General features: G+C 42.8%; 1 protein-coding gene across 2 annotated transcripts in view; it reads left to right on the plus strand.

The window, feature by feature from the left end:
- Window positions 1-3,181: 3,181 nt before the first annotated feature.
- Window positions 3,182-22,424, plus strand: part of DSTYK (dual serine/threonine and tyrosine protein kinase) — a 60,153-nt gene continuing 40,910 nt past the window's right edge. For both annotated transcript variants that reach the window (XR_013348569.1, XM_077839600.1), the window contains exon 1: window positions 3,182-3,707. Coding sequence is in view for 1 of the 2 variants with exons in the window: in XM_077839600.1 (XP_077695726.1) it covers window positions 3,182-3,707 (526 nt within the window). In the remaining variant the exon portion in view is untranslated. The remainder of the gene's footprint in view (window positions 3,708-22,424) is intronic.

The following is a 22,424-nucleotide window of genomic DNA, read 5'->3' on the forward strand; positions in this document are numbered from 1 at the left end:
ATGATCCACTACAGCTATTCATTCTTGGTTATATGTATAATTAATTGTCTAAGTCACATGGTACTGATTTCCTGTTTGATTGAATGAACTTTTTAAACTGGAGAATGATGAAAAATAAATATACTTCCCAGTAGCCATTTGTGCTAACATCCATGGAACTTCTGGAATTTGCAAACATTTTCATTAGTCCAAATACTTATGGATCCACAAATATAAGAGTAAAGCCAGTTTGTTCATTAATATACTGACAAGTTACTAAGATGGCTCTAACCACATGGCAGAAGGAGCAAAGAGAGCAGGTGCCCCAACGGAGCTGGGTTTACAAGGAATGTAGGATCAGATTCTTGAACTATAATGTTGACAGGGATTGTGAGAAATATTAAAAAGCAGAATGCTAAATTCTAAAGCAGAAAGCACAAATGGAAAATGAATTACATGCGTATTACCAATATGTCAAGACAGCAATGGAATACTGTAAAAGAAACAAATTGTTCTTTACAAGGTAGGGAAGCTGTGGAAATTGCTTTACACTTGTCCAGGTCTGTGACATAAATAACTGTAGAGGGGTTTGGCAATAAATAATAACTTTAATTTAAAAAAAATATTTTTAAAAAGGGTCATCATCAGGATTAGACCATCTTTGTCATTCTTGCTGTAATTCTTTTTTTTAATTATTATTTTTATCTTTAAATGCTGGGTGAATTTGGTGCTTTGAAAGCGAGTAAATGAACGACAGATCTGGCTAGAAGCCAGGCAGAATGACAGAAGCTACTGTGAAACCTTCCTCTTTCAGACCTGTGCTAATATTAACTCTGAGATGAACTGCAAGACCTTGGGTTGTCAAACTCAGGTAATTTGAGTGAGTGAGAATTAAAAACAAAAATGATGAGGTGAGTTCTTAAGTGATTCGTTTTATCATCATTACATGAGATCCAATTAATATTTCTTTCTTATCACTGTCCAAAACCAGTGCTGAAAAATGTTTATCAATACTAAAAATATTTGGCGGGTAGGGCAAAATATTTCTAGCAGCTCATGAGGTTTCAGGCTTTTAAATCATGTCATTCTGATTACCACCTTCTAACAAGTGACTCAGTGGGTCTTCAGCAGAACATAGGAATTCCCATACTGCATCACACCCTGTGGCTCACAATCTCTCTGGTCCCCAATCAGCAAAATATTTAAGCATGTGATTCAGTCTATCCCTATTCAGCAAACAGTTAAGCACATACTTAGCTTAAGACAATGGGACCTAAGCATGTGTTTAAAGTTAAACTGTTTAACGGTAGAGGGAAGGACTGCTGAATCAGGACCTCGCTGCCTCAGGTTCCTCAAGAACAGAATGAGGATAATCCTGTTTACCTGCTTCACCAGAACTGTTTTAGGATTTAGGCCCTGATCCTGCTAAAACAAATTATGGGCAGATCTCTACACCTACAATGTCCACGGGGTTCCACGCAATGACAAGGTTCTGCCCACTGAGAATCAGCTGGGACTTTAAATAGTGTTCGTAAAGTAGTTTGATGAAAGGTGCGAGAAGAGGGAAAAATATTATTGAACATCTTCAGTGGCTATATGTTCATAAAACACCATCAACAAAAGCCCTATCACACCAAAACACCATATTGCACACACAATTTTCCCTCTGGGAAGAGAATGAGAGAAAGAACAAACCACATGTGACAAATATTAAGTCATGCCACTTACTGCCCTACTGGAAGACACTCAGATGGTATGGGGATAAGCACGCTATAAGAACCTATATAGAGCAGAACAGAAAAGCATTTTTTTCTCATCCTTAAATTCAAGACTCTTTGTGCTCTCCTTGTGCACTAAAAGTTCCTGTCACCATTTTTGTAAGTATGTAGCGCCTCATCTTTGCCCTGGTGTCCTTGCCAAGACTTCCCATCCCCTTTCCCCACCGTTGAGCTGCAGCTTAACATAGGAATTGCTAGACTGGGTCAGACTGGTAGTGTGTCTAATCCAGTATCCCATCTTTGACAGTGTCCAATACCAGCTCCTCCAGAGGAAGAAACCCTGTAGTAGGTTGCAATGGGGTAACCTGCCTCTAGGGAAAGTATCCTTCTACCCTCTAGCCCAATAAATAGAAGTTATAAAGGTCCCCATAGAAAGGGGATCTGACCTCTCTCCCCACAGAAAGGAGATGTGCCCCCTATAGAGGGGTGTCTCCCCACAGCAAGGGGATCTGCCCTCTCTCCCCCTAGAAAGGGGGTGTGCCCCCCATAAAGGGGTGTCTCACCACAGCAAGGGGATCTGCCCTCTCTCCCCATAGAAAGAGGATGATGTGCCCCCTACAAAGGGGTGTCTCCCCATAGCAAGGGGATCTGCCCTCTCTCCCCCTAGAAAGGGGGTGTGCCCCCTATAGAGGGGTGTCTCGCCACAGCAAGGGGATCTGCCCTCTCTCCCCATAGAAAGAGGATGATGTGCCCCCTATAAAGGGGTGTCTCCCCATAGCAAGGGGATCTGCCCTCTCTCCCCATAGAAAGAGGATGATGTGCCCCCTACAAAGGGGTGTCTCCCCATAGCAAGGGGATCTGCCCTCTCTCCCCCTAGAAAGGGGGTGCCCCCTATAGAGGGGTGTCTCCCCATAGCAAGGGGATCTGCCCTCTCTCCCCCTAGAAAGGGGGTTTGCCCCCTATAGAGGGGTGTCTCGCCACAGCAAGGGGATCTGCCCTCTCTCCCCATAGAAAGAGGATGATGTGCCCCCTATAAAGGGGTGTCTCCCCATAGCAAGGGGATCTGCCCTCTCTCCCCCTAGAAAGAGGATGATGTGCCCCCTATAAAGGGGTGTCTCCCCATAGCAAGGGGATCTGCCCTCTCTCCCCCTAGAAAGGGGGTGTGCCCCCTCTAGAGGGGTATCTCCCCATAGCAAGGGGATCTGCCCTCTCTTCCCAGAGAAAGAGGATGATGTGCCCCCCACGTAGGGGTCTCCCCCCACGCGAAGAGGCCGGTCCTGCACCAGGAGGCTCACCCCCCCCCAAAGGGGCGTGGCGACGGCAATGCAGCGCTGGTGTCAGGAATCCTATTGCAAAGGACTACACATCCCATGGTGCACCGAGGGGCAATCGCCGCAGCAAGCACCTCCCCACTAGAGGACTACAATTCCCACAGTGCCCTGCCCCAGACGCGCAGATACCCTAGGCAGAGGACTACCATCCCCATGGTGCACTGCGGCACGGGGGTCCTCCCACCCGCCGCCTCCCCCTTCCCTCCGCGGCACCCGGATAAAGGTTCCGCTCCGTGCGCACTGCGGTTCGGCGCGGCGCTGCCAGTGAAGACGGCGGCGGGGCCCGGCCGCGGGGCGCTGTTCCCTCGCGGAGAAGGAGGCCGAGGCTACAGCCTGGCAGCGGCGGAGTCTCCGCCGGGGTGGGGCTGGGAGAGCGGAACCGACCTGGAGGACATGGACGGCGGAGGCGCCCCCCCGCCTAGGGGCCACGGCACCGGGGGCGGAGTGATCCGCGAGCTGTGCCGCGGCTTCGGCCACTACAACCGGCACCTGGCGCGGCTGCAGCACAACCTGCGGGAGACCAAGAAGTTCTTCCGCGACATCAAATACTCCCAGGGGCAGCCCTTCCCCGTCGTGGCCGTCCCCCCCGGGCCTGGGGAGCCGCCGCCGCCGCCGCCGGCCGTTCTCCCCACGCCTGGCTCTCGGGACAGCGCCCCCAGCGGCAGCGTGCTGCAGGCCGGTGAGAGGGAGCTCCCCGACTGGGCTAATGGGGGGAGCACCTCTGGGGTGGGGTTCAGAGGGGGGAGGGGCAGCTCGGGGGGTGGGGCCGCGTAGTGGAGCCTCCGTGGGCGGGGGGAGCCTGTGGCGCAAAGCTGGGTTTAGGGGGGATGTGTAGGGTGGGGAGCGGTGGGGGGACCCCTGGAGTAGAGTGTGTGTGACTGTAGGAGGGTTGGGGGGCGGTGTATTGGGGGTGAGGGGCATGGCTGGGGAGTATGGCCGGGGGGGGGACGGTATATTGGGGGTGGGGGGCGGGAGCTGGGCGGGGGGGCATGGCCGGGAGGGGCGGTGTATTGGGGGCGGGGGGGGGAGCTGGGCGTGGGGGCGGTGTATTGGGGGCGGTGTATTGGGGGCGGGGGGGCATGGCGCGGGGGGGCGGTGTATTGGGGCGGTGTATTGGGGGCATGGCGCGGGGGGGCGGTGTATTGGGGGCATGGCGCGGGGGGGCGGTGTATTGGGGGTGGGGGGTGGGAGCTGGGGGTGGGGGGGCATGGCCGGGAGGGGCGGTGTATTCCAGGGAAGAATAGGGCTGATCTCTGGGCAGAATAAGTGGTTTATGGGGCTGGTGCAACAAAAACGGGGTAGAAAGAATGGGTGGGGGAGACATAGGGAGAGATGCACAGAAAGGAGGAAAGGGCTGAGCATGCTGAGCTCCAGTGGCGCATTGGGGAGGAGAGGGGAAACTCGGTGTGACAAGGGGGCATCGATACAAAAGGTGAGATGTGGTGGCAAATTACAGGAGGTGAGGCTCTTGCTAGGAGATTATGGGTGCTGATTGGTGGCAGTTTTGCAATTACTGTAAAATTGAATGATTTATGTACATTGCAGTTTGCTTCAGTAAAAGGTCTCAGAAGTAACCATGTTCAGTTCTTTTCATTTCCCCCCCCCCCACCTATGAGCGGTTGTAAACCGCCATGATACAAACCCCTTTATGGTATGTACAAGTTTCAGAGGGGTAGCTGTGTTAGTTTTTATTAGTAAAAACAATGAGGAGACCTTGTGGCACCTTAGAGACTAACAGATTTATTTGGGTATAAGCTTTCTTGGGATTTGTTAGCCTCTAAGGTATCACAAGGATTTCTCATTGTTTTTATGATATGTAGAAGTTCAGCTTCCAGGGAATATCTTTTATGAGAAGGACCTACTGCAATTAACAGCTTTATAAACCTTTCCATTCACTCAGAAGTAATTCCCGAAGTGTACATGAAGTTTTTCTTTATTAGCTTTTGGCTCAATAGGCCTTGTGCCCCAACTGTTAAACATCCTGATATAAAAATCTGTTGTTCTTGTGAGACTTAAAATCTGTCACACTCAAAATAAAGTGTTCTATATAGAACACCTGAGACTGAAACGGCTACTCTAAAAATCCAACCTAATTCTTACCACTGATGCTTTTTGTTTACATTCTATTTTTTGTGGTTTTTGTTTTTAGTTTCCGAGGCAATAGGAAACAAACCAATCAGTTTCACTTCTGGTTTTAGCCAGCTTTGATGTGATTTGTGCATTGTCACAATACTGAAAACACTTGGCTTGCAAACATTGGAGGAGAAATGTTTAAATACAAATAAAACTGTCTGCAGTGATATTTTTGACTTCTATAATGTAAACTTTTCCTTTTGGGTGTTAAACTTGTTTAAAAACCTCTCAGTTTAGGGCATAAACTGTACCTGTCTTCAACCCTTTAAACTGTTAGGTTATTCAAAATTTTACATTGTTTCTGTTTTTCAGTAAAAAGAAAAGGAGTACTTGTGGCACCCTTTAGAGACTAACCAATTTATTTGAGCATACGCTTTCGTGAGCTACAGCTCATTTCGTCGGATGCATACTGTGGAAAATACAGAAGATATTCTTATACATACAAACCATGAAAAAATGGGTGTTTACCACTACAAAAGGTTTTCTCTCCCCCCACCCCACTCTCCTGCTGGTAATAGCTTATCTGAAGTGATCACTCTCCTTACAATGTGTATGATAATCAAGGTGGGCCATTTCCAGCACAAATCCAGGGTTTCACAAGAACGTGGGGGGGGGGGAGAGGAAAAAACAGTCTCTATTTTTTTTTGTTTCTGCCGGGGATAGACCAGGAATGGAGTCTTAGAACTTTTAGTAAGTAATCTAGCTAGGTATGTGTTAGATTATGATTTCTTTAAATGGCTGAGAAAAGAATTGTGCTGAATAGAATAACTATTGCTGTCTGTGTATCTTTTTTGTAACTTAAGGTTTTGCCTAGAGGGGTTCTCTATGTTTTGAATCTAATTACCCTGTAAGGTACCTAGCATCCTGATTTTACAGGGGGGATTTCTTTATTTCTATTTACTTTTATTTCTATTAAAAGTCTTCTTGTAAGAAAACTGAATGCTTTTTCATTGTTCTCAGATCCAAGGGTTTGGGTCTGTGGTCACCTATGCAAATTGGTGAGGCTTTTTATCCAACATTAAACCCTGGATTTGTGCTGGAAATGGCCCACCTTGATCATCATACACATTGTAAGGAGAGTGATCACTTCAGATAAGCTATTACCAGCAGGAGAGTGGGGTGGGGGGAGAGAACCTTTTGTAGTGGTAAACACCCATTTTTTCATGGTTTGTATGTATAAGAACATCTTCTGTATTTTCCACAGTATGCATCCGATGAAGTGAGCTGTAGCTCACGAAAGCTTATGCTCAAATAAATTGGTTAGTCTTTAAAGGGTGCCACAAGTACTCCTTTTCTTTTTGTGAATACAGACTAACACGGCTGTTACTCTGAAACTTGTTTTTCATTGTTGTTTCAACATGAGCCCTTGCATGACTACCTAGTTTTGAATGTCCAATCACGTGACCTTTAGATATCAAGGTGGCAAAGAAGGCCTGAGCAGCCTGTTAAGCACTCACTGGGCAAGTTACTGTGGCCATGTACATAATGTCAATGACTGGTCCAGAACTGCAGTTTGTTCAGTGGCTGTGTAACATCCTGCCATTGTAGATATAAGAATGTCTTAAGTTATGACAAGACGTGAGCATCTGCTGCATGCATGCTAAGGCCATGGTCCTGCATGTTACCTCAGCATGTGAGTAATCAACTTGGTTGAATGGAACTACTTGCTTGCATAATGTTGTTTCATGTGCTTAAGTATTTCTTGGATGGGTGTCTAAAGCTGATATAACTGTGTGAGATTCTGGGGCTGCTTTCTTCTGGTTAAAATATTTAAAAGAAAAAGTTATTATCTTAGTGCCCGAACTCGTGTTTTGTAGAACCTAATTGTAACAGAGGGGAGAGACTTTAAGAGCCGCCTTAGGAATCAAGGAGCACAGCTCCTATTGATCTTTCAGGAAAGCACTCACCTTGCAGAGTTTGTGTCTTCAATGCTGTAGCATTCTGTACAGTGCATGTGAATCAGGAAGTAAAATATACTAGTGTCTTTATTGTCCAGGGTTGAGAGAGACTTCCTGAAATGCTACACTTCTAATTTACTTTCTAAATTCAAAAGGTGATATCCAAAGAGGTCTATTAAAATAATAAAAAATAACAAACCTATCCCTAGCTTGTTTTCAGTCATGGCAGCTAATGTTCTAAAATAACATTATAGAAATACCTGGCCCCAAATAAGCCACTGGGAAACAAGCTATCTAAAAATTAGCTTGCCTTCACTTTGTTCTGTATCAATATCAAATGCATCTGGTAAGCTGAATCGCAGCCATTCTGGTTTTATTGAAAAAGGAGGTTAAAATAATAGTTGGCTGGTGGTGGGACCTGAGAGCCCTGTCTTTCATGTTGTATTTGAAAGACTTTTAAAACAAATCTTAACACATCTGGTGATTAGGAGGGTGACAGCTAAAAGCTGTTGGTAATGGACAAATGAACGATCACAGATTGAAAGGATGGGTCTCCTCTACCCAGTGTGCATCAAGCACTAAGACAACTACTGTAATTTCTTTGTCAGCAATACAAGCAAAATTAACTTCAGAGGATGGAAGCTTGGGGATTATGCTAGTTACTGTTAAAGGGAGAACACCTTTGTAGCATCACTGTTTGTGTGTCTTGGGTTTAATAACAAGACATTGTCACGGATACACATGTATCAAGAAATTTCTACTGTGGTTTTATAACCATGAAAAATCTTTCTAAAGAGAGGCTTCTCATTAGCCTACTTCAGTGTTAAAGCTGCTTCTTGTACAAAACGCTGGCTGTTCCTCTTTGTCTTCCCTAGCCGTCGTGTTTCATATTGAGTCTTTACATAATGGAATCTCCCAGGGGTTCTGATCAGGGCTTTATTGATGCTACCAGGTTATACTCTCGTATGTAAAGAAATGGCAAAATAAAACCCACCAGACGATTGAGTAAGGGTTGTTTAGGGTTGCCATAATTCTAATTGAAAACTGGTCCCCTTTTGGCAGTGGTGATGGGGCAAGCTGTTTGCTCCATCTGATAAAAAGAGATCAATTAAGATATCTCCTGTGTAACGTGCACCTTAGGAAACTGAATCCTGTGTCTACTGCACTGAACAGTGATTAACAAATTGCAAAATACAAATGGAATCTAAAAAGAAGAGAAGATGCCTTACGTAACTCAGTGTTAAAATTGGTACCGAAGAGAAACCATGCAGTAATCAGGAATTGAGAGCTGTGGTACCAGTAGTGTTTAGAGTATCTGCAAAGATGAAGAGGTGACATCTGTAGGTGCTGCATGGAATGGAATGTGATCTAATTGAATTGTGGGATGGAGGGCTAATCTGAATTGATGTTGTAGTCAAGGTGAGTAAATGGAATGAACATATGTGGCTCTTAAATAAGGAATGCTGTGGTCTTGAACATAGCATGGTTGGCATATGTGGTAGGATAGCAACAGTAGTTACCCTGATTTTATTTTGTGTATCAGCGGTAATTTAAACAAAATAAATAGCAAAGAAAACACCATACTTTGCAAAAAGATGCATTCATGGGAGAGGTACTTGGCTGCATACTTTGCTTAATTAAATAAAGTAACCAGGGATGCACTCGTAAATAGGTACTAACAATCCCTTTTACTGTTTGAGAAACTGTTTCCCTTACTCTAGACCTGGCATCCTTATGAATTCTTCTGAAACAAGACCCTACCATACCATGAGAGCTGGGGAAAGTTTGAGATGGGACTGGTGTGGAAAGGAAGGGAAATCCTCAGACACTGTTTTGGAGAACAGACTTTGAAACTGCCATGCTGCTCAATGTCCCTATCCTTACCTTGAGGTGATTAACTCGCTCTCCTGGTCTTTTACATCCGGTCCTCCAATAAACACAGTTTTGTTCTCTTCAAGCTCTGCCAGCAGTTTATTTGAAAGGTATATCATTCTGAAACCTAAAACCGTTTAGCCTGGGTTTCTTAATGTTTTGGCCGTCTTACTTTGGACCCTATTGTGAAGTTCAGTTATTTTCCTCTTTTTTTTTTTGGTATATAGGCATCTAGAGATGAACCCAGAGGTTAGTTTGATCCGCTGGAGCAGTGCTGCAGAACTGACAACAGAACATCAAGCGTAGCAGTTTTACACTTGACTTTGTACAATGCTGTATATACAACTATTGATCATTACTCTTTAGAAAGTGTTCTTAAACAGCAACCACAGAACGCTTGTCATGGCTTTTTTATGACCTGTTTTTACTTCCTGTTCATCTAACAAGGTTACACATCATGCTTAAAATAACCACTTGCTTTATTTGTATTGCAGCAATCCCCAGAGGATTGAGGATCCCATTGTGCTTAGAGATGGCAAAGATATGGAAACAAGATTCCTAACACTGAGACTAGTTTTAAAAGGCTATTAGACTACTTGCTGGGTGGTACTTGGCACTACTCTGGCTCAGTGCTGCTTTGACAGATCCTGTTCAAATAGATGAGAGAAATGCTGCTGTGGCTTACAGGGTTCAAGATAAGGTATAGACAGGGCCCAGCTCCACATACCATGAAGACAGTGGCCATGTTATCAGTATAGTCATGGCTGCTCTTATAAGAGTCTGCTTTGGCATGTTGATTAGCAAAGTGTGTGTGTGTAAATATATATGTATGTATGGTCCTTTTTTTTTTTTTTAAAGACATCCGCAAAATCATTTTGCGGAGGTAAGGGCACTTCACAGACACTTTCAATCTATGTACTTATATTCTAAATTATGTAATAGATCAAAGGGGTGCACTTGATCTATACAGGGCAGAAATGCCCCTTACTGGAACTCTTCAACTCCATAGTGCTGCTGTATTCAAAATGTGCTATCCTTTGTATAGCATAGGAGATGGGGTGCCAGAATGTGGGGGTCACGGGGCCATGGCCCCACCACTTTTACTGGCCATAAGGGTGAATGATGGATATGGGGGGAGGGAAAGATGGGGGAGCCTTGAGGGAAGGGGTGCCATGGGGGTTCATGGTTTGGGCACTGGTGACCTCCCCCCACTTTTAGGAAGCTTTCCACTGCTCATGATAGGAGGAAACTTACACCCATGCACACTGTAACTTTAGCTTCTATAACTCTTTCAAGGTCAGTAGTATAGTTATCGGTTTCCCATAGCTTACTGCCTCCATTAAAATGTAACTTGGGTGACTGACTGCAGTGCTTTCCCCTCTGGTGCCCCCAAACCAAATTTGTGAGTGATCTTAGATTTCATCTTTGCTGTACAGCCAGTTCTTTGGTTAACAGATTGTGAATCCTTCAGACAGGGATCATCCTTACCTCTGCCTAGCAAATGAGCCGCTGGCTTTGGTCAGGGTTTCTGAGTGCTGCTGTAAACTTAGTGATAGTAAATAGTTTTAAATGGGGCACAACTGCTGCTTTGGGCATGGCAAATGAGCAATACTAACCACAAGGAATATCCTTTCTCCAGTAAATCTTGTCATCTAATTTTAGTCTTGAGTTGCCGTTTCAAAGGCTCTCATGGTACCATACATTTTTAGGTGGCCTATGACTGAGAATCTCAGTTGCAATGGCACTTACAGACCCAGGGTCTCTTCTCCTTGGATTCTGGAGCAGGAGGAGAGATTCTGTTGGTGGAGAAAGTGAAGTCACTTCAGGTGGACCTTGTTCACTTAAATCTTATTGATTTCTTCTTCAGCTAGTTTCTCTGATGCTGGAGGTGGGTACCTTAAACGTACTTTGGGATGCTTCAGGAACTTTAAGGAGTGTGGCTTCAAGTGTTTGAATTTTTCCAAGCTGCGGGCCACCAGACAGATACTGACTAGCTATTCTGTAGATTTCAGTAATCGCTGTTTTACCTTTATTGCTGAGGTGTGTTGGCCTCATATGGTTGGCTGTGGAACTGATATTTTCTTAATGATTTCACTTATACTTTTAACTTCTGTCTTGGGTGCCTAGAATATAGAGAAGGTGCTTTTTGAAAATTCTGTATTGCTTGATTGATAAAACCAAAACTGGCAGTATAGGGAATACAGTTGTATTCCGAAATGAGATGAGCCATAGGTAGTGCACAACTTGGCTTTGCATAGAAATGGATAACTGCAAGAGTGAAGGTGAAATTCTGCCCCATTTATGCACTAACGATCTCTAAGTGAATGTCAAAGAAGCCAGTGCAAGTACAGTGTGTAGCAGAAACTCTAGCTCTTTTTTCTTTCTTTTTTTTTTTTTTTTTTTTTTTTTTTAGTGGATGGGTGCATGTGTGAGTTGATTTGTAATCTGTGAAGAAATGCCCTCAGCAAACTAGACTCTTTTTGCCAAGTAGTTGTGACTCTGAGTTATAAAATCCATTTTGGTGAGACACTCTTGGTCCTGAATTGGCTATTTTCATCAAAAAGCTAAATAGGACCCACATGTTTGGAAGCTTCCCTATGGGTACTTATTTGAAGTTTGTCCTATAACATCAGCTGATGTGGTGTAAATTCCCCCAGTAAAATCAGCATAATTGCTTTTGCCATAAGCGCACTTCATCATCTGCAGTACTCTGGATTTGGTTCACTCGTTTCCTAGTAAATAGCTTTAAAAATTATCTGACATACCAGTGACTTATTACGGAAATTGGGGTTTCAGATTCCCCCATCATCCTGAACCTTTCTATGCTGACCAACTGCATCTGTGTCCTCTGAGTGCTGTGTGAACCTTCCCTTTGATTTCTTTGCTCCCAGTATCTTTCAGTCTCTTGATATGGCAAAAATAGTACTGTCTGGTGCAGTTTATATTTCAGCTTGGTGAATGCAATTCTAATTTTTTTTATAATTTTGACTGATACTATTTTGTTTTTTTTAAGCATTTTTACTTTTATCAATTTAAATTTTCAGTTGTTTAAAACACATAATTTTGTGTGTTTTTTTCCCCCCTATTTTTATTGATGTGAATTTTCACACTTGCGGGAAATTGTGTGTGACAACAGTGATTGACTTTTTAAATCTCAGTGTCTGCAATGTCACATGTCAAAATATATAAAATAAATTTCCTCAATTTTAAGTTCTCAAACAGCATTTTTCTTACTTTGCCTGTTTGTAAATTTCAGTTATTATTGATAGAAATATTTTTTCGTGTACAGTGAAATCAACGTTTACCAACCATTACTGATAAAAATGTAATCTTTCCAAACCTTTTTTATATTTATAGAAGGACAGTCCTTAATGAGTTTACTGTTTAGAGGTTTGTTTGAATTGTTTTGCATCTCAGTCCAGTGTAGGCACAGCACAGAAACCACCTTCATAATTAAGCCCCTGGTGATAGACTGGTATCACATGTGCTACGGATGTCTTTTGTTTATGGTGTAAGTTCCAAGTTTGCTCTGAGCATTCATACTCTAGTCAAGAGTTGACACTGTATTATGGTAGGTTTCAGAGTAGCAGCCATGTTAATCTGTATTCGCAAAAAGAAAAGGAGTACTTGTGGCACCTTAGAGACGAACAGATGCATCCGATGAAGTGAGCTGTAGCTCACGAAAGTTTATGCTCAAATAAATTGGTTAGTCTCTAAGGTGCCACAAGTGCTCCTTTTCTTTTTGTGTTATGGTAGTTGATTTAATTCACTGGCTCAATCTCTTACACTGACTATAACAAATTAACTTGTTGAATGGATGCTGGTCACTGATGGATGTTATGTGCAGGAAGAAGGATGAGAATATACAAGCTTGTAGCACCAGGCATGTTCTGATCCACTCAGTAATTCATTTTCTTTAGGCTGCTGTATTCTAACCTTATTGATGTCTTGGTGAGAGGTGTGGGGGTGAGTGTGCAAGAGCATACATATACTTGTGATAGCTTTCCACACTAGTCAAGGAAAGTCTGGAAGAATCCTTACAAACTGTTTGTTTGAACATGTCTTCACAAGGTCCTGCTGTATTGAGTGTTGCAGCTGCAGTGATGACTTTGTGTGCAGTGTTTGAGTTTGATATGTTCATGCTAGGTCTTGGTGGAACAAGCTTGCATTCCAATCTAAGGTGCAGTAGGTCTGTAAGTACGCTAAGACATGATTCACTTCTTGCTTTGTCTCAGAACTTTCAAACCCAATGTTTTGTTGGCTGAAATTTTCAGTGCAGTTAGTGCTGAGGCTAGTCTGATGTGGGTATGAATTCTGGAAAGGCATAAACCACAAAATTAGCCTTTTTTGGTATTCAAGATGCAGCTTCAAGTTTTTTCAATAGAAGAAATTAATCATTTCTCAATATCTGAGGGTTTTATACTGCTACCCATCACTGAGGGCCATCTGGGTAAAATCAGTACCAATAGCTAAGTCCCTAATGGAGTTTTGAGCACTCTTTCGTTTTCAGGGTCAAATCTGTGTTTGGGGAGTCGGGGACACGTCTAAGGTGGAGGATGTTCATATTGTGAGCCTCACTTTTATGGTGGAAAGTTTTTTCTTAATAAAAGTAAGACTTATTGAGCGTTGCTGTTGTACACTTGATGATCTGAATTATGGACCGGTAAACCTCACATCTTTTGTTTTGCTTAGACACTTAATTAACAAAGTGTGCTGCCCCTAATCTGAGTGATGTTAGTAAAATTAGATTAATGGATAGCTATTGTAATGTAGGCTAAAATAATAGCCCTCTTTGTCAAATGTTAACAGACTTAGTAGTACTAACTTAGAAGTTAGTAGTATTGGGAAATATTTCCCAATATCAGAGGACTCATTGTTTCCTCAGAATTTGAGGTGCTGAACACAATAGCTGTTAGTTTAAGCAGGTTCCCTTCATAGCAAACCTGTTACAAAACCACACACTAACTGGCCATCTGGTCTATGGTGGCTTTTTAGAGATTCTACTGAAGACCTTTTAGATGGTGTTGATAACGCAGTTTTCCTGTGGAAAAGATTGTATTAAATGCTGTGTATGCTTACAAAAGCGTCAAGGAACCAGGGGAAAGTGTATTTGTAATTGTTGAAGTCAAGGGGAATCTTGTACATATATCTAGGGCGATGATGGTCCAGACTGTGTGCATAGAAAGGGCTGTTTTGAAATGGTCTGAATCCCACATAGTGGATTTTCTTCCTGTGCTTTCAGTGAGACAAGGTACTTTCCTGAAAGTGCAGCCTGTGAAACATGTAGTCTAAGGCCATGTTTACGCTTCGCGGAGATGGAAGCTCGATTTTTAGCGGGTCTAGTGAAGACTCGCTAAATAGGGAGCGCTCTGCAGTCAGGTTGACTCACCTTACTCCTCTTGTTCCGGTCGCGTACCGAAGTCGACGGGAGAGTTTCTCCTGTCAACACAGCATGGTATAGACAACACAGTAAGTCGATCTAAGCTATGTTGACTCCAGCTACTTTATTCACATAGCTGGAGTAGCATAATTTAGGTTGACTTACCCCAGTAGTGTTGACAAGGCCTAAGACTATTATACTCATGTCTGATTCAATTTGATGTATGGAAACTTCCCTAGGTCACCTTAATAAAACTTCTAGTGTGTTCAAAGCCCACTCTCTTTTTAACTAGTCTTACTTCATATGTCCACCAGGTATATGATCAAGGCTCTTCCATTTATGAAACGAACTTGCTGCTCAAGTATTGGCATGTGGTATTCATGGTGGTGTTGCATTGCTGATCTGATTATCAATTGAAGGATGAACAATTAAAAGCTCTGGAACATTAGCATCACATCATTTCTCAATGCTCTCTCAAAGTATTGGGGTGTGCTTACTGGCACATACATGTAAGTGTACTTCGTCTCTTGTAAGTGAAAATGTTATGAAACGCATTGAGTCTTGTGAGAAGTGTGTCTCTGAAACTAAACCTAATCCCTGAGCCTTATCAAGACACATGTTACCTAGTGTCCTTAATGCTGCATAACTTCTGTTATGTTGAGCTTATGCTCAAATTGATTAGTCTCTAAGGTGCCACAAGTACTCCATAACTTTTGTATGTGATACCTACAGGAATCACTTGACCTGACACTGAAGTGCAGACCCTTGGGGATACAACAGCTGTTTAAACACTACCACTGTATAGTAACTTAGGGTAGGAAGTAGAAGAAATCCATATCCAATGGAAACTCAAAAGGGAATTATTAGGTGAGCAAACAACTACTCAAGTTAGAGTTGGACCAGGATACCTGGGCAATGCTCCTGGCTCTTCCAAAAATTGGGTTCTGTAGTTTCCCAGTGGTCAGGACCTACAAGGTAAGTCCACGATGCTCTGTCTGGCTGCACAGCAACCACTTGGCATAGGGTACCGGTTCATTATCGACAGGGCGTTAGTGACAAAATAGATGGCATTATTTCTGCAGCATTTTGTTTCTTCCTTTGATGTTTACCAACCAGGTACTGACAAACTGTTGCTACTAGACTTATAAGAGCTTACCGGATAAGATGTAGGTGTGATTTATGATCTGCTTCTGTGAGCTATTGGAAAAACCAAGTTAATTTGACAGTTAAGATTACATCCAGCACAACCTAAAATACAAATCAGGCAATTAAGCATCACTTGTTATTCATAAATATGGCACCCTATTTTCCCTAAAGAACAGCATTTTGGACCCAATCTGGCTTGTTCTCCATGTTTTTTCTATGAGCAGCAATTCTGTAACGTTCCTACAGTAAAATGTGGTATTGATGCAAGAGAAGTCCTGAGAAGGGTTTTTATTTTTGTACATGAATATATAATTAAGAGAAACAGCCCTTGCTCTGTGATCTTTTGTGTAGAAGAACTGGATATCCCAGCTCTGCGTTTCTCTTAAATGTCCTCTTCAGACTGATTATAGTGGCAGAGGTTTTAACCACAGATACCAGGCAGCTGTTAAACTTCCTGCTTCTGGGTTGTCTTGTATCACAACGCACACCACAAATGACAGAATGGAAGCAAAGGTAATTTTAGGGAAGAATATCTGACCTCCAGGATGCAAACGTCTCTTCTGTACCGATCTTGTGCTGCAAGCTGTTTGTCAGAACAAACTTTTCTTTTTAAAGTGGGTCATTGTGGGGCAGTTGCTTTTACAAGGGGTTCTCAAACTTCGATCCCCTTCTGACGATAAAAATTACTACACGACCCGGGGAGGGGAACCAAAGCCCAAGCCCCACTGACCGGGGGGTTGGGGGGCAGTGGGACAAAGCTCAAGTCCTAGGGCTTCAGCCCCAGGCAGGGGGGCCTGTAACCTGAGTCCCAACATGCAGGCCTGAAACCCTCGAGCTTCAGCCTCGGATGGTGGGGCTCAGGCTTTGGCCCTGGACCCCAGCAAATCTAAACCAGCCCTGGCGACCCCATCAAAATGGGGTTGTGACCCACTTTGGGGTCCTGACCCACAGTTTGAGAACCGCTGCTTTTACTATAATGTGTAAAATAACAGCGTATGACGCTTGTGAAGTGGTGGTGGATGGTGCCACACAAATGCCTCAAACTTGCAGATTGAAAAGTAGCAGATGTTAAGTGAACAAACCTTTTCTCCCCACTGGGAATATTGGGTCACTTCTGTGGCTGCTTCCCTGTCACTCTCTAAATGTATATTAGATGGTATGCAAATAAAATTCTTTGCTGGGTGCCAGAGCAAAATTTTAATTGCAAGGCTGCCTACTTCTCAGGGCTGGATAAATTACAATTGGATAAGGGGCTGGACAGCATCCACCTGCTCATATGGAAAATTACTTAGACTCTGACAAGGCTTTTGCAATACTAATGTAAACATTTTCAAAATCTATCCACTGTTGAGTTTAAAATTACACAAAGCTTATCTAGAATAACAAATGCCTCTGAAGATAACCTGATCAGTTCATGTGTAGCATTGGCATTTCACTTGTTCAGGAACATGTCCTCTTGCAGCTTGACAACATCATGCATTTTGCTACTATCAAGTAAACAAATTTATTTTGCTTATCAGTATTTCACTGATGCCATCTGCTGATAAATCTAGATTCAGGTAAGGGAACTGATTAACTGGAAAAATGGTTTGTGGAAGTCTTTTCTGTTTTGATGTTGGGCCTGTGCTGTAGCAATGAAATCTTACCAAAACAAAGCGCTCTAAACTCAAGACTTAGAATTGAACGCTCGCCTTGAATTTTAGCTGCTCTGTATCTGCAGGAATGTAAATTATGTGAGCCGACCAACAAGGAAAAATAAATAGTTTTGCTGAACCCTTTCCTGAAACTCTCCTCTCCTGATTGTGATGTCTCACTTAATCGACATATCAACAGTGGATTAAGGCCCCCAGATTCTGCACTTCCACATCAAGTTCTGTGTTGTAGTAGGAAATTGCTAGCAAGGCATGAATTAAACTCTACCTTTTTGTGCACATCTTTCACACGCTCACTGTAGGTGTAAGGCTCTTGTCCTGAACTTTTATGATGTCCATTTTATTCGTGGACAGTGAGGTTGTCCATGCTTATCTTAGAGCTAGAGAACTTTCTTTTCTGTCCGTACAACCCATTACAAACACTGCATTGTAGCAATTCTCCCTTCTGGCCTAGGGTGCCTTCCACCACTTCTTTGTTGGGGACAGTTGCTAGAGAATTATGAGAGGGAACTGAGCATGCTGTCTTTGTATTAAACTGTCACTGGGAGGTCAAGCTAGTTCTAGTGCAGAAAATGACACACACCCCCCCTTCAATTCAGTCTTGTGACAACTATTTCTAATTACAAATACTTGATGAGATTAAGAGGACAAGTTTGGGTTAGGTGCCATAGAGCAGCAGGTTTGGAATCTTCCCGCTTGAGTTTTATTTTTGGCATTGAGGGTTTAGCCCAGGGTTGCAGTCTAGCCACCTGTACAACAGTGGTACTTGATGTAAGTGACAAGGGGGTTGTGTGGCTTAATGGCTTGCATGGCGATTGAGACTTTTTTTTGTTTAAGCATCTAAGCATATGAGTTTTTAAAGTCTCAGGCGCAAATCAAAAATATTACGTAAAGAGCTACTTGAAAAAGTGGTTTTATGCCTTCTACTTCTCTCTTCTCCAGAAGACTTCCTTGATGCTGGAGGGTTAATTTTGGTTAAGTGCGGAGAGGCACAGTGATAGGTGGAGTTCTCCCTTCCCCCATCTTTAATCCAGCAGTATAGTGGAGATGTTACACTCCTCTTGTCAGTGGTAAATGCAAACCCCATCGGCATTCCTTAACACTTGTAAAACGTGGATGGTTTATAGTCATCAGCCTGCGTGACTAGTGCAGATAGGGTTTTTTGTTTTGTTTAATCTTTAAACTGACTTTGGCAACAGAAGTCTGAGAGAAACTTGACCAAAATAGGTAGTGACTTTCTTCCAAACTTTCCTGTTTGTAAGGATTTTATTCAATGTAGAGCATCATCCTGTATGGAGTGTTATAGAAAGCATATCCCAGAATGCTTTAGAGTTGAACAGGAGAGAAATGGAGATGTAGAAGGGAAGAAAATATCTGGTAGGTTTGGAGAAATATTGGCAACTTTTGGTAGGGCTCTTTGTTCTATGCTCTGCATTGGCTTTACGCTGCTTTTTTTTTTTTTTTTTTTAATTGAGGAATAGGCACTAGACAGGCCCATGTCTAGGTGTTGGCTGCTGCTGCTCCTGAAGTCTTGTGGTTACACGAGAATCTTGGCATCCATGTAAAACAGCAAGTTTCTAGCCCTCATGGCTATGAAAAAAACTTGAAAATGTGACTTAAGTGTAACAGATTCAGGGATGTCTGCCTGAGACCATAGTTCTGAGTGTGGTAAATGGTCCCATTCATCTCATTATGGGGTTACCAATATGCAGTGCTCCTGCGGGTACGGGGGGGGTACACTACCACTACCCCATCAAGTGAGGCTGTGGGTACACCTACACCACAAAATAAAGAACCGTTGCACTGAGTCTGAGCCTGGGTCAGCTGACTCTGCTCATGCTACGGGGCTTAAAAGCAGTTTAGGTGTCTGGGTTTAGAGTAGAGCGTAGACGAAGATACCTGCCTGGGTTTCAGAGCCCAAGCTCCAGTCTGAGCCCAAACATGTCTACACTGCTATTTTTAGCTCTGTAATGTGAATCTGAGTCAGTTGACCTGGGCTCCGAGACTTGCTGCCACAAGTTTTTGCTGTGTAGATGTACGCTGTGGGAGGAGAAGAGTGTAGTGAGTCTGGCCACTCCATCCTGACTGCTGGCTTAAGTGTTGAGTGTCCCAACCCTGCCTTTTAGGGGCAGAGGACGCTTGTTGACAGTGGGAGTGAGGGCAGAAAGGTCTGCCATGCTGCTGCCCCAGCCTCTTGGGTGTGGGTGAACGTGGCAGGGGCTCTACCATGGCTGCTCCAGGACAAAAGGGCAGGTCCATAGCATGGTGGTGGGACTCCATTTTGTGCTGTATCTCGGGATCCAGGTTATCTTACTGGCAAGTGTTGGATTAAGACAAAAGCATACTTACTCCTTTAAATGTCTAGTCAAGCAAATAATCAGGACTCCATAAACTTCTGGAAGAATCAGCAGAGTGTTTTTTTTTTTTCTTCCCAAAGTTTCAGTGCTCTTGTGAAATGTTGTATAACTGCCATATGACCTCAGAGGTTCCATTTGTAAAAGGGTTTTCTGTCCTTTTGTTAATAAAGTAGCATATGAGAGATTAGGTCCATAAAACTTCTACAATAACGTTCATTTGACCTAGATATTTGTAGTAACTCGCAAGCCAAATCTGAAATCCAGTGCACTTCAGCATTTTGAACAATATCATATATATTATATGCAACATCTTTGAATAGAAGCAGATTCGATTGGGTGCTCCTCTTGGACAAAAAGGCTGAAATGAAATTAAAATAAAAAACAAGGCCCTGTACTTGGACACAGAAATGCAGTAGTTTAGAACGTATATTCCCAAGCAATAGTTAGGCAAGATTGTAGCAGGAATATATGCCAAACAACTGTTTTTGAGCATAATAGTCTGATGGATAAAGATATATATATTTTTTTAATGAGTTCCCCCCCCCCTTCCCCTCCTAAGTCTGGCCTTGTTAGCTCTTGCTGGCTGGACAGTTAAGTCCATCTGTAACACTGGACTTGTTTCAATCTAATTTAAGGCCTTTCCTCTAACCTAGAGTAGATTGAATGGGGAAAAAAGTCAAAAAGGTCAAACGAAGTACGAACACCAAGTCTGTATTTCGTTTGACTAGTGTAGTGACGTTGACCACGGGGCCCCAAGGCAAGAATCTGAATCCTGGCTTAGCAATTGACATGCTCTGTAACTTTGGGGAAGTCACCTAAACTTTCTATACCTCTGTTTCCTAATTGGGATGGTTTATCCCATTCATCAGATAAGGATGGATTGTATAGTATTGGAAAGATGGAGAAAATGCTATATAATTGCTTAAGGTGCCTATCGTTATAGTATTTAGACTACTAAAGAAACTGTAGGACAGGAATCAAACTCTTGTCAATGATTGAAGGTACTGCTACAGTGATCCATGGCTGTTCCTCCCATTCACTTCTTAAAGAAATCTTGCAATGTGACCTGAAGATGCAGGAATTGGTCTCTGCATGACTCTGTGCCGTGGTATTTGACTGCTCAAGCTTCTTCAGTGGGAATGCCCTGTCTGACTGCTCTTGAGAAGGCCACGTGGATCAAAATAAGGAAGAGTGCATTGTAATGTGGCTTTGCCCTTGGCCCACAAGTAGAGGGTGACGGCACTAGCTTTACTGGTGCTCAAAGATTGAAAAACATTCCTGGACAGTGCTGCAAGGAATAAGAAATGTCATCCATTCATCTTAGTATTTATTATCTCTGACCTTGGATGTTGCCTGCTTTGCTACAGAGAAATCAACAATTCTCTAGCCTTCACTGTAAGCTAGTGCAGTGTCACGCTTTTGAAATGACTAATGACTAAATGACATTGTAAAACTATTGTAGCTTGTATGGTTTTTTTGTTACTGGGCAATAAGACATACTGTGTAACCTGCATAGAAACTGCTGCATTCCATCTGGTGACTTTGGCTGTCCCAGAAGGCAGTGTCTTTCCAGGTGACTAGACTATCTTAAATTGCAATTAAATTAAAGCCATGAAAACAAAGCTCTTATCGATGCATTAGATTCTGGTATTCCATCAAGGAAAGCTGGTCTGAGCTGAGTTTGTCTATAGATGAATAAATCTGTTGTCCAATAACTTAAGAGCATATGCAGTGTGATCCTACATGGGCCATTAATACAACCGCGGGGCACTTTGTTAGACCTTAATATTTGAAACAGTTTTTATAACATACATTTGACTTTTTATGCTACCATTGTGCTTCATTAGTAAGCTGCTATTGTGAGCCACTTGCATTTTCAGTGGAAGGATGAAAATTATAAGGCCATTTGGGAATTAACTGTGAAGCTCAAATTAGGATGGCTGGCAAGATAACACTCAAACATCATGAGCATTCGCTCTCTGAATCTGCTCAGGTTTCTAGAAACAGGTGATCACAAGTTACCTTGTAATGTGAGGACTATCCTTCCATTGTTCATAAAAAAGAAAGCTCTCTAGTACCCTTATGGGTGCACAAAGTGAATATATAGATACATGAACAAACCCAGAATAACTTGGAGATTCTTTAATCGTAAGAAGTTGTTTCAGCTTTGAAAGATTTCTTCTTTGCCGTTCCTTCCCCAAATTCACTTATGTTCTAAATCGATTTACCATGTTTGATGCCAGAGCTTGGTGCATTTTGTCATACGACACTACTTATCAGGGTGAAGTTCCTCCTCCTCCACCCCTAACAAGTCTTGTGCATTCCATTAATTTCTATTTTAAGACTAACTCTAGATTGAATTGGATCTGTCCTTTTTACAGACATCAGTAGCTTGTCCTGTTTTGATGCATTCATGGGATGGGGGTGGAGTAGAAGAAACTCTGTTCCACCTTCATAATTGGCTTGGCTCCATGCCAGAGTCTGAGGTGTAAACTGAGTCTCGTATCTTTTACTTCTGCTATCCCTAACTCGTGCTTTCTTTTGAAGTTTTAAAAAGCACATCCCTGTGAAGTCTCTTCCCCCTTAATTGCAGAATCCAATTTAAATTTGCCTCTGTTTTTTGAAAACTTGTTGCATGGATATCCCCCCCCCCCGCCCCATCTCATGGATCTTGGCTCTTTGCTATTAACCACCAGTCTAGCACTCATCTCTTCCCTGTTTCTGTGTGTACTGTTGGTGCAAGAATCTTAACCTATGTAGATCCCACTACCTAGAAGAATCGTTCTATATATCAGTCTTTTCAAATCTCATTCAAAACATGGGCCAGATTCTGGGCTAGTTTAAATCACTGTAGCTCTTTTGAACACAATGAGAATCTGGCTCCATATCAGTTTTTTTCCCCTCAATTTCTTATACTATCTAGAATTTCTCTGTAGTTGGATTTAGTGTAACTCAAAG

This window comes from Eretmochelys imbricata, chromosome 21 (assembly GCF_965152235.1).
Source record: "Eretmochelys imbricata isolate rEreImb1 chromosome 21, rEreImb1.hap1, whole genome shotgun sequence".
NCBI classification, from domain to species: domain Eukaryota; kingdom Metazoa; phylum Chordata; order Testudines; family Cheloniidae; genus Eretmochelys; species Eretmochelys imbricata.